General features: G+C 35.6%; 1 protein-coding gene across 1 annotated transcript in view; it reads right to left on the reverse strand.

The window, feature by feature from the left end:
- Positions 1 to 3,715: 3,715 nt before the first annotated feature.
- The window catches only part of LOC115219197 (dymeclin), a 55,661-nt gene continuing 46,592 nt past the window's right edge, over positions 3,716 to 12,784 (reverse strand). Inside the window, exons 10-16 of the mRNA XM_029789315.2 lie at positions 11,544 to 11,669; positions 10,381 to 10,494; positions 8,448 to 8,542; positions 7,474 to 7,597; positions 6,273 to 6,455; positions 5,076 to 5,189; positions 3,716 to 4,151 (exon numbers count right to left, since the gene is read on the reverse strand). Coding sequence (XP_029645175.1) covers positions 4,005 to 4,151; positions 5,076 to 5,189; positions 6,273 to 6,455; positions 7,474 to 7,597; positions 8,448 to 8,542; positions 10,381 to 10,494; positions 11,544 to 11,669 — 903 coding nt within the window. The 3' untranslated portion in view covers positions 3,716 to 4,004. The remainder of the gene's footprint in view (positions 4,152 to 5,075; positions 5,190 to 6,272; positions 6,456 to 7,473; positions 7,598 to 8,447; positions 8,543 to 10,380; positions 10,495 to 11,543; positions 11,670 to 12,784) is intronic.

Consider the following 12,784-nt stretch of genomic DNA (forward strand, 5'->3'; position numbering starts at 1 on the left):
TTGACCACATACAGTGAGGATGACATTCCAAAGGATGGAGCAGTTTGAATGGGAAATGATGCACCACCCACCATATTTGCTGAATATTGTCCCATCTGATTATCATTAATTCTGTAGTCTTCAAAATAATTTGGACAGAAAAAATATGAATTTTGTACATGAGGTCAGAACAGTATTGGAGGAGCATTTTACGTTACGGACAAGTGAATTTTGCCTGAGGCTTTAGTAGAAGACACTTGCCCAAAATGCTTCACAGTGAACTCAATCCAGAGCCATGTGGTTGGTAAGCAAGCTTCTTATCACACAGCCACTCCTGCAGCTCGCTCTCTCTCTCATCATTTTAATGTCTACTTTTCCATGCTTGCATGGCTGGATGAAGTTTGAGACAGATTTTCTACAACCAGATGCCCTTCCTGTTGCCAACCCTCACCTATTTCCAAGCAATGTAATATTTCCCCTTGGCCAGATATGTTTTCCATGAAAGACTAGAAAACAAACAACATTGCTTATTAACAATCATAACATAATGTCAAACTAAGGGAACACCAAAAACACATCATCATTTTAACGTCTACTCTCTCATGCTTGCATGGTTGAGTGGAGCTTATTGAGGCACATTTTCCACAGCTGGATGCCAACCCTCAAGGAAGGTAATATTTCCACATAGCCAGATATATTTTTACAGAATGTTGGTAATGAATGACACTACTTCTCTGACAGTGACAATCATTTTACAGTTTTCACACAATGTCAAATGCAAGGAGACAGACACTCACACACACACATGCATGAGACTATAATGACACCTAAGTGTTGTACAGTGGAATTGAATCTGGAGCACATATGGTGGGGGAGCAAGGTTCTCAACCACGCAACCAAACCTGTGTTGATTATCAGAAGGAAAAAAATGGCAATATAAATATTTGAAAAACAGTGTAGGAGTGGCTGTATGGCATATAGGAGTAGGAGTGGCTGTGTGGTAAGTAGCTTGCTTACAAACCACATTGTTCTGGGTTCAGTCACACTGCATGGCACATTGGGCAAGTGTCTTCCACTATAGCCTCGGGCCGGCCAAAGCCTTGTTAGTGGATTTGGTAGACGGAAACTGAAAGAAGCGCGTCGTATATATGTATATATATATATGTGAGTTTGTGTGTCTGTGTTTGTCCCCCCAACATCGCTTGACAACCGATGCTGGTGTGTTTACGTCCCCGTAACTTAGCAGTTCGGCAAAAGAGACCGATAGAATAAATACTAGGCTTACAAAGAACAAGTCCTGGGGTTGATTTGCTCGACTAAAGGCGGTGCTCCAGCATGGCCACAGTCAAATGACTGAAACAATGAAAAGACTAAAAGAGTAAAAGAGTGTTCTATTAATTAAAAACAATGTTTTAATCCGATAAAAGAAAATTCACAGTCAAATGAAAAATAAATCTTGGTTAGTAAAAACAAAAAAAAAAAAAATAATAATAACAATAACAACAACAGTTAACCATTGCTGGAAACAGCTGAAATAATTTTAATCAAAGCATATGAAATCTGAATTTATTGGGGAATGTAAATGGTTATGTTTCATCTATGAGATGTATCTGTTTCAAACTCAAAGAATATAACCAACAAATGTTAACAACTACAAGAAATAAAGAAAAATTAAAATATTTCTTTGGGTAGAAGAAGAAAGAAAAAAACACAGTCTCCCAGTAAATTCTCAGTGAAAATTCTTCTGCAGTTTCTTGTAACTATTTGAAGAGGGTATGTGTTTACCATTTTGATTAGTCAGTCAAATGTATTGCTTATTCATTCAAATTGCTTTGAATTTATCATGCATCAATAGCATAGCTTTGAGACTTCAATAATGTGATTGTTTATTTTCAGAATGACATTGTAGGATAGGTGTGATAGGCCAGAGTCAACTGGTTTGAACATAAAACAGGTTCAATATTTGAGCTGGATATGGTCAGTTTAAAAGCTAAAGAGTTTTTTCATTAATTTGGTCTTAAAAGACAAAATCAATGAAATGAAAATTAAATTAATTAAATTTCTTTCAGTCAATTATTAACTGTTAAGATTTTTCAATTAACCTTTTAGAATTTAAACTAGTCATATCAAACCCAAATATCTTATCTACTTTATGTTGAAACTGGCCGGATCCTGCCTCTCACACCTATCCTACCATCTCATTATAAAACTAAGTAATCACACCATTGAAATCTTGAAGCTATGTGATAATGTGTGGTTAATTCAAAACAATGTGAATAAATATGCATTATATATGAGAGAGTAATCTAAATGCTGAAGAGTTAAGAAGTGTTATTTAGTTAAATATTACCGGTGTCAGTTTAAGACAGAGAAACAAAAACTGCAGGAGCAGTTCAATGGGTCTGTTTCACTTTTCAGTTTCAAATTAAATAATAATATTTTGTTTTTCATAACAAAATATAAAGTTTGAAAAGTAAAAATTCAATTAATTCCAAGATTGAGTTTAGCCATACAAAAACCCCAAAAACAAATAGATATTTAGAAAGGAAAATTAATTATAAGTAAAAACTGCATATGTTTCTCTCCTAAATGAATTACAATGTAGAAAAATTAACATTACAATTACAGATACAATTAATTAAATGTATACAAGGGAAAAAAATATCCATGCATTTTATTAACATTAGTGGATTTTATTTCAGAGGTGGAGAGATCTATTACTAGGTGGAGGGTGGTCTAATTAGGGAGTGTGTGATTTTAATTAAATATTGTGCTTGCTAGATTAAATTCAAAAACGTTTATTCTATTTAATTTTTTTTTAAATTTCAATCTAAAGTACAATGTCCAGTTTCTGACAAAATACCTAAATTAACATATTAATTTGACCTTCATTTAAAAGAGAAGCGAGAAGTCACTTCTTTAATTAATTAGTTACTGCCAAAAAAAAAAATTCCCCTCTAAAGCAGATAATATATTGATAATGAGGTTTATATGAACAAGTGTTAATTAGTGACAAAAAAAATAATTATCTAATAAATAAGAAACCAACAGTCAGCAACACACTGAGTTTGAAGATTAAAAAATAAAACAAATTTTTTTTTTTGAACCCACAGTTTTTTTGTTGTCTTTTTGTAATTTTATAATTTTTGTTTTTTGTTTTGTTTGCTTTTTTTGCTTGCTAAATTCTTCATTAAGGAAACTTTCTATAATACACCTATGTATATACACGCATATACATTCACATATATACACATACATACACGTCGACATATACATATATACATACACACTGACACACACACATATATATACACACACACACCCCTACACATTACATATACAGTTATTAAGGATTCATAATAGAAAAAAAAAAAGGTTTTAGAATATCTGAGTTTTGGACTATATTATTTTATACTAATTAACTCCCAATAAAATAACAACAATGAGTGATTTTTTTTTAAATCTGTTTTTTTTTTTCTTTTTTGCAGCCACAAACCAACTGTCATTAGACTGCACTAAGTAGTAGTAGTAGTAGTAATAGTAGCAGCAGCAATAGTAGTTGTAACTGTGTTGTAGTAGTAGTAGTAGTAGTAGTAGTAGTAGTAGTAGTAATATATTGTAAAATTAAATTCTATTTTTTGCTTGCTTTTTCTTTCGTTCTGTGTATGTGTGTTTTCTTTGCTTTTAGAGAGAATTACAGAGTCACATGAATGAGATTCCTAAACAAGTTAACCCAGCAAAAACCATTATTTGTTTTGTTTTTGTTTTTGGTTATTATTTTTTTTTCTTCTTCTTTAATAACAATTCAAGCATATAAAATGTACATTGTAACAGCAAGTCCAGTCGTTCAGTTTTTTCCTAAAGTTGCCTTTATCCTGAGAGGAAGATGTCATTTGTTGAAAGACGTTTCTGGTTTTTGTCATCCAAATTTCAGTTCTGTTGCCATAGCTACAAGTATTAGGAGTCCCTTGAGGCACGTTTGCCCCACCAGCGTCAGCCTCACTGCCACCAGTAGAAAGTAAATCTCAGGAAACAGCCAGGGAGAAGAGCACGATTCGAGCTGGGTTGAAGTACAAGTGTGATGAGTGAAAGACCAATGACCACATGTAAGGGATGAAAAATTCCTCTGGAGATTCTTCTTCGACATACTTAAAACGCAGCTCGGGAAATTTCTGCAAAAAAAAAATATTACAATGTCTATATAATGCCAGTTGACATGTTGGTCGGTTGAAAGAAGTGAGAGAGAACATAAAAGAAAGATAGAGAGAGAGTTGACATAAAAGTGTAGAAGGAGTGCACATACTAGGCTAGGTGGCAGGCAATGGGAAAAAGAAAGCTATGCACACACATATTCTTTTATTCTTTTACTGGTTTCAGTCATTGGACTGCAGTCATGCTAGAGCACTGCCTTTAAAGATTTTAGTCAAAACAAATCAGCCCCAAGACTTATTCTTTGTAAGCCTAGTATTTACTGTCAGTCTCTTTTGTTGAAGTGCTAAGTTATGGTGGATGTAAACATACCAACATCAGTTGTCAAGCAATGGGCGGGGACAAACACAGACACACACACACACATATATATATATATTATATATATATATATATTATATATATATATATATATATATATATATATATATACTACAGGTTTCTTTCAGTTTCCGCCTACCAAATCTACTCACAAGGAGAGGACACTTGCCCAAGGAGCCACACAGTAGGACTGAACCCAGAACCATGTGGTTGGGAATACTCTGCTGAGTTAACCTTATTTTTCATTTTTTTTTTCAAATTATTCAAATTGTAATGGTAATTTATGGACTCCTGTAAGTACCAAGAAATTTGATAAAAGTTAAATAAATAATTAGTGTATGTATGCCATATTTTCTGATATTACCCATAATGGCAATTTATATTTCCTTAGTTGTTACATGACAAGATAAAAATCTAATTATTACTATATGCTTAGCAGCCAATGAAAATATTTTGGAAAATGCAGAAAGATATAAAAACATAGGATATATATAAGTTCAAACAGAAATATTTTGTTTTTTCAAAACCCCAACAAAATATACAAAAAAATAAATAAATAAACTCACTCTTAATCGATCTTTACGAAACTGTAAAGACCCTTCCTTAATGGTCGTTAAAACTTCATTTGGAGAAAGATTCTGTCCATTCTGTTCTAGTTTGGAAGAAAAATAGGCTAAGACCTGAAAGAGAAAAATTAAATAGAAAATCTTAAGAATTTCATCAGCATTGTTTTGACGTTCATTCCTCAATTCTCTCACGAGTCAGATAGAAATTGTTGAAGGAGATTTTCTATAGCAAGACGCTTCATATGTTGCCAATCTTCCCCTGTTTCCAAACAAGGCAATGTTTTTCACATAGCTAGACATGTTTTTCACAGAAGACACCTGTACAATGATGTTCATTTACAACCATTATGTGACGTCTATACAAGGAGGCAAACACACAAACACATACACATCATCATCATTTAATGTCTGTTTTCCGTGCTGGCATAGGTGGGATGGTCTGCAGGATACAGCAAGCCACAAGGCTATGCTGTGCTTCATGCCAGCCTTGGCACAGTTTCTACAGCTGGATGCCCTTCCTAAGGCCAACAACTTACACACACACACACACATACATATATGTAAGTACATACATACATATATATATATATATGTCTCTGTCTCTGGATTTCATCCCACAGGTGTTCAATTGTGGTGCAAATCTGGGCTGAGAGCCAGCCACAGCATGGTTCTGATGTTGTGCTGACACAAGAAGTCCATAGTGACTCTGGCTACGAGTAAGGGAGCATTGTCCTGCTGAAACACATGGCTATGGTGACGCATGAAGAAGGGCATGATGTGAGGTTTTAGGATCTGGTCAACATAACGCTGTGCTGTGATGCCATTCCCTTCTGCCTGCACCAACATTTTGGGACATATGGGGCCCATATCTCTGATTCAGGCCTATAGTGCCACAAACCATGTCTTTTGCCGTTCAGTGTATATTATGTCATAAGCATTTAGAAAGGAATAGTTGTCATTTCCTTTGATTTCTAAATGGAAGTAAAAAGGAAATAACACTTACTGACCAAAGAGAGGAAAAAAACAATGGAAATTTTGTTACATGGTGTTATTTTTAGAATGACATTGAAGGGTAGGCATGAGAGGATGGATCTGGCTGGTTAAAACATAAAACGGGTAGGATATTTAGGTCGGATATGGCTGGTTTAAATGCTGAAGGATTTAAGAAGTGAAACACAGGCAACCTTATTTACTTACAGTATCAATATTTTGAATAATATCTTGGAAAGTCGGATGCGTTCGAAACATCCCAAACTGATCTTTCTGATACAAAAGAGAGTAGACCAAGTTTGGATTATGTAAGATTCCATTGGATAGACAGGAATTGATTATTTCCAACACCATTCGAATCACTTCTTCAAGAACTGCTAAGTCTTGTACCTGAAATTATATAAATAATAAAAAGAAAAAAAAAATTATATAAAAACATGTCTAAAATTTGTGTGAAATATATGTAAATATATATATATATATATATATATATATATATATACATATTATATATATATTACTAGCAGTATCGCCCGGTGTGCTCTGGGTTTGTAAGGGAAATAACTATATAAACATTTTTAGAGAGTTACTTCCTTTATAGATGCCAATTCGGGCTTTCTTAGCCATTTCTGTTTGGTGTCTTCAAGCCATGAAGTCGTTGTTCTAAAAGAACGCTGGTCTCCTTGACAACGCATTACGACGTTGATTTCCTTAAACTCCCTTCCTCACAGCTTCACGAGGGAGGGAAGAAGGGGGAGAAGCAAACACGGTGCAGGTGTTTGAGCGTGGACGCCAACTCTGCCGCCATCGACACACGAAAAATATGCATTAAAATGGAATAAAAAATTATGTTAAATTATTTTTAAAATCGTAGACTCATCGTAGACGCGCGCTAATACTCAGACGGGCTCGATATGAATCACGACTATAAGATACCCGAATTTGGTTAAACTGCACCGCAAAATGTGGGAGGAGTTAGGAATCTAAATCGTAGGAGACAGACACTCACACAACTACAGTTTTATATATATATATATATATGTATATATATATATATGTATGTATGTATGTATATTTGTCCAGAATCACGCTGGATTGGGGAGTAGGAGAGAAAATAGTAATTTAGTGAAGGAGAAGTAGTGAGAGTAATAGCTCTGACTGAGAGGGAGTGAGAGAAAGTAATAGCATTGAGAGAAAGGAAGGGGGTGATGCATGAATAAGGAAGGAAGGGGGTGAAAAAAAAATCACCGCTTCAACTCTGTGTGGGTATATGTGTGTATGTGCGTGCATGTACAAGGGAAGTATGTGAATGTTTGTATGTGTGATTATTATGTACCTTATTTATATATAAAATAGAATACTACAATTAGCCATCATTATTGATGGCATGTGGTTAGCTAATACTTACATAATCTACATCTGAATCTGAGTCAACACCATTTCCTTGTTCCATTTCAAGAGAACCATTCACTGCAGCACTTCGAATATGTTCAACCAATTTGCTGTGTTTCTTGCACAGTTGAGCAAACAAACTGCAAAATATGAATGAAGGAACTTCTGACAGATTCAACATAAAAAAATAACTTAAGACATTGGTAAGACTTCATTTGTGACAAAACCCAACAACAGGTTAACCGACAGGACACGAACCACCTGTCTGTTGCCAGGTAAGCAATATATTCAGGAGGCAACCTGTACCTGTTGGTCCTGATAATGACTAACACCTGTAAATTAACAAATTAAATATGTACTAAATAACATTTATACTGTCATGGATACAGTATCAAAAAACTAGAAAATGTTAATGAAGAAAATTATAAAACAGCAAAAATAAAACTTAATAAACAAAAGATTTTCTTTACATAACTTGTAGGAGTTTATTTTTCAAAACTCATCATCATCATCATCATCATCGTTTAAAGTCCGCTTTCCATGCTAGCATGGGTTGGACAAATGACTGAGGTCTGGTGAACCAGATGGCTGCACCAGACTTCAATCTGCTGTGGCAGAGTTTCTACAGCTGGATGCCCTTCCTAACGCCAACCACTCCGAGAGTGTAGTGGGTGCTTTTACATGTCACCGGCATGAGGGCCAGTCAGGCAGTACTGGCAACGGCCACGCTCAAATGGTGCTTTTTATGCGCCACCTGCACAGGAGCCAGTCCAGTGACACTGGCAACAACATCGCTCGAATGTTTTTTCACATGCCACCAGCACAAGTGCCAGTAAGGCGATACAGATCACGCTCGAATGGTGTTTTTGACATGCCACCGGCATGGAGGCCAGCTTGTTGCTCTGGCAACGATCATGCTTGTATGGTACTCTTAGCGCTCCACTAGCACGGATGTCACTCATCGAATTTGATTTCAAAAGGGAATCTTACCTGACAATTCGCTGAGCAACATAAGGATGTAAGTTGTTGAAGTTAGAAGACATATTGGCTAACGCAGCAAGACAATTTGTGTGTAAGTATTTATCCTGCAATAGAAAATAGACAAATGATAAACAGAAATGTCTCAATAAACAAATACATATGGTTTATCATTATTATTATTATTATTGCCCAAGGTGGCGAGCTGGCAGAATTGTTAGCTCCCTCCCCTAATATTTCAGGCCTTGAGCCTATGGTAGGAAGATTTCTTATTTCTTTATTGCCCATAAGGGGCTAAACATAGAGGGGACAAACAAGGACAGACAAAGAGATTAAGTCGATTACACAGACCCCAGTACGTAACTGGTACTTAATTTATCAACCCCCAAAAGGATAAAAGGCAGAATTTGAACTCAGAACATAAAAACAGACAAAATACCGCTAAGCATTTCACCCGGTGTGCTAATGCTTCTGCCAGCTCTTTCCATAAAGCATTATGGAAGGATTATTATTGTTGTTGTTGTTGTCAAGGCTAGTAGAATTGTTAGTATGCCAAGCAAAATGCTTGGCGGCATTTTGTCCATCTTCACATTCTCGGTTCAAATTCCAGAGGTCAACTTTACCTTTCATCCTATCAGGGTTGATCCCTAGGGCTTATTTTAATTTTTTTTTTTTTAAAGTCTGTTACTTATTCTATTGGTCCCTTTTGCTGAAACACTAAGTTTAGATGTAAACAAACCAATACCTGTTCTCAAGCAGTATGGTGGAGAGACAAACACAAAAAACACTCATATGAGCACGAGCGTGCATGCATGTCAGTGTGTGTGTGTGTATGTGTGTGTATTCTGCCAGCTGACTGCCTTAATAATCCTTTCTACTAATAGCACAAGGCCTGAAATTTTAGGGGATGGGACCAGTTGATTACATCGACCCCAGTGTTTCACTGGTACTGAATTTATCAACCCCGAAAGGATGAAAGGCAAAGTCGACCTTGGCGGAATTTGAACTCGATACTCAGAACATGAAGACAGACAAAATACCGCTAAACAGTTTGCCCAGTGCACTAACAATTCTGCCAGCTCACTGCCTTTGTAATCCTTTTTACTAAAGGCACAAAGCCTGAAATTTAGGGGAGATGGGGGGGGGATAGTCAATTATATTGACCCCAGTGCATAGCTGGTACTTATTTCATCAAACCTGAAAAAATGAAAGGCTAAGTCGACCTCAATGGAATTTGAACTCAGAACATAGAGACGAACAAAAAGCCACTAAGCATTTCACCCAACGTGCTAACAATTCTGCCAGCTCAGTGCCTTATTGATAATAAATAATAACAGAGACTAAAGAATGAAACCAAAGAATGAACAAAATACATAAAAACAAAAAAAAAACAAGATATTGTGGGATCTTTTTGGTTTGAACGGCAGTTTTTTCTCGTGGTGTCATATGAAATTGTCACCCATAATTATGACCCTAGTATCGATCAATTGCATTTCAATCTGTTTTAGTGTTAGGGTTAGGGGTGGGGGAAGGGTATCTTTTTTTTCTTCACAAATGTAAATAAACCCAATCTGTTTCTTAAACGAGGGACATATTCATACAGCACAGAATGTTTTTTACCTCAATAGACGTCAGTGATTGGTTGAAATTGCAAAAATCGAAGAAAAAAAACAACAAATATCTTACAAGCTATAGAATTTTCTCAATAAAGCCAAGGGAAAAAGATGTTTTATAAACACATTCTATCAGTATACGAAGTTTAAAATTTTTTAGTTACCTAAAAATTATGTTAAAAAACTGCTGTTCAAACCGAAAAGATCCATATTGTGTGTCACATGAGAATTGGAAAACTCTTCATAGAAATTACAAACATGAATTATTTGATGGAATAAATGAAAGTAAAAGGTGGCTGAGTCCAGTAAAGAAAATGTGTGAATGTACTTACTCTCATCCGTGTCATATTGTATTGGATGGTTCGTATGACAACGAGAATGAGGAGACCTCCTAATGTGACTTCATTGATACTTCTTTCTTTGAACCAAGGTACATGTTTTATTGTCTGTCAAAAAGAATTTGCAAAATCAAGTTTAACCCTTTAGCATTTAAACCGGCCATATCCGGCCAAAAGTATTCTGCCTGTTTTATGCTCAAACTGGCCAGATCTGGTCTCTCACACCAACCCTACAATATCGATTAAAAAATTAACAGCTACCTCATCAAAATCTCATAGCTACAAGATAATGCCTGATTAGTTCAAAACAATGTGGATAAAGAAGCATTCATTTTGGCAGAATAATGTGAACACTAAAGGGTTAAGAAAACTCCTTTCAAGAATAAACACCTACTTAAATTAAAGTAAAAAGTTAAGGAGCTTAAAAAATTTAATGGAATCATCGTGCAGGTTGACAAAACTGGAAATTTATATAATGTAGATGTAGATTTATGTCACAAACTGTTACATTAAGAAATACTCAAAAAAAAAAAAAATACAAAATAATAAACAAAGATGTTCTCAGATCTATTAATCTTGAAGCTAAAGAAATAATGAAAGAATAAGGAATTGACGACATAACTGAGACTTATGAACCTGCTAGACCTAGAATTAGCCTTAAAGACCACAAAGAAAATTTTGAGATTGATCCAAAAGTAAGACTTATTTGCCCTTGTAAATCAGACCAAGGAAAACTCAAATCCAACCTCTCACACCTACCCTACAATGTCATTCTAAAAATATGCAAACACACCACTGAAATTTTGGAAGCTACAAAATAACATGTCATTAATTCAAAACAAACTGCCAGCATCAGTTGTTAGTTGTCGGAGCACTGCATCCTTCAAAACTTCCATGTTTCCTGAGATTCGCCAACACTACACCTGATTTTCTCCCCTCCATATACATGCAAGCATGTATCTGACTCATACACTGTTCACTTCCCAGACATTTGTACTTTACTGCATATGCTTTATACGCACCTTTGACAAGTTGTGGTGCACCTGAGCACTGTATAAAATAATTTCATTATTATAAATAAGTAGTATATTTGACAAAGAAATCTGAAATCTAAAGGTGTTAAGAAAAAAACAAAACAAAAAGATGCAAATACTTACAACATCATGAATTGCACGATTAAAGACATCATCCTCGCTTAGAATCAATAAAATAATAAGTGCCATATAAATATGATGGGAGTTTTTGTCTTGTGCATGGTATAGGATTTGTAGAATAGGCATCACCTAGAAAAGAGGGAAAAAACTGGTAATACTACTTCTGTAGATGGAAAAACTGTATCTTCGATTATTAATAGAAAACAAAGTAAAATATATAACAGGCGTAGGAGTGGCTGTGTGATATAGGTGCAGGAGCGGCTGTGTGGTAAGTAGCTTATAGGTGTAGGAGTGGCTGTGTGGTAAGTAGCTTGCTTACCAACCACATGGTTCCGGGTTCAGTCCCACTGAGTGGCACCTTGGGCAAGTGTCTTCTGCTTTAGCCTCGAGTCAACCAAAGCCTTGTGAGTGGATTTGGTAGGTGGAAACTGAAAGAAGCCCGTTGTATATATATATATATATATATTATGCATGTATGTGTGTGTATATGTTTGTGTCTGTGTTTGTCCCCCAACATCGCTTGACAACCGATGCTGGTGTGTTTACGTCTCCCGTAACTTAGCGGTTCAGCAAAAGAGACTGACACAATAAGTACCAGGTTTACAAAGAATAAGTCCTGGTGTCAATTTCTTCGACTAAAGGCGGTGCTCCAGCATGGCCACAGTCAAATGACCGAAACAAGAGTAAAAGAGATAAGCAAATTAGGAGAGTTGTAACAAATATTACCTTACTTGGAAACAGGTGAGAGTTGGTGACAGGAAGGGCATCTAGCTGGAGAATACCTGCCTCAACAAATTCCATCTGACCCATGCAAGCATGGAAAAGTGGATGTTAAAACAATGAGAATGATGATGATGATGTATATATTTTTCTTTTAACCTTTTACATTTAAACTTCTTATGACCATATTTCTGATGGAATATGTTGTGTGTTTTATTTAATATTTTATTTCAAGAATTTGGAAGGAACTAATAAAACAACTCACTTTTTTTTTTTTTTTGTTAAAATGAAAGGTTTTAATACATGAGGTCGTGAGTTCAATTCCCGGACTGTGTGTTGTGTTCTTGAGCAAGGCACTTTATTTCACATTGCTCCAGTTTACTCAGCTGTAGAAATGAGTTGCGATGTCACTGGTGCCAAGCTGTATCAGCCTTTGCCTCTCCCTTGGATAACATCAGTGGCATGGAGAGGGGAGGCTGGTATGTATGGATGACTGCTTCTATAAACAACCTTGCCTAAACATG

This window comes from Octopus sinensis, linkage group LG14 (genome assembly GCF_006345805.1).
Source record: "Octopus sinensis linkage group LG14, ASM634580v1, whole genome shotgun sequence".
In the NCBI taxonomy this organism is placed as follows: domain Eukaryota; kingdom Metazoa; phylum Mollusca; class Cephalopoda; order Octopoda; family Octopodidae; genus Octopus; species Octopus sinensis.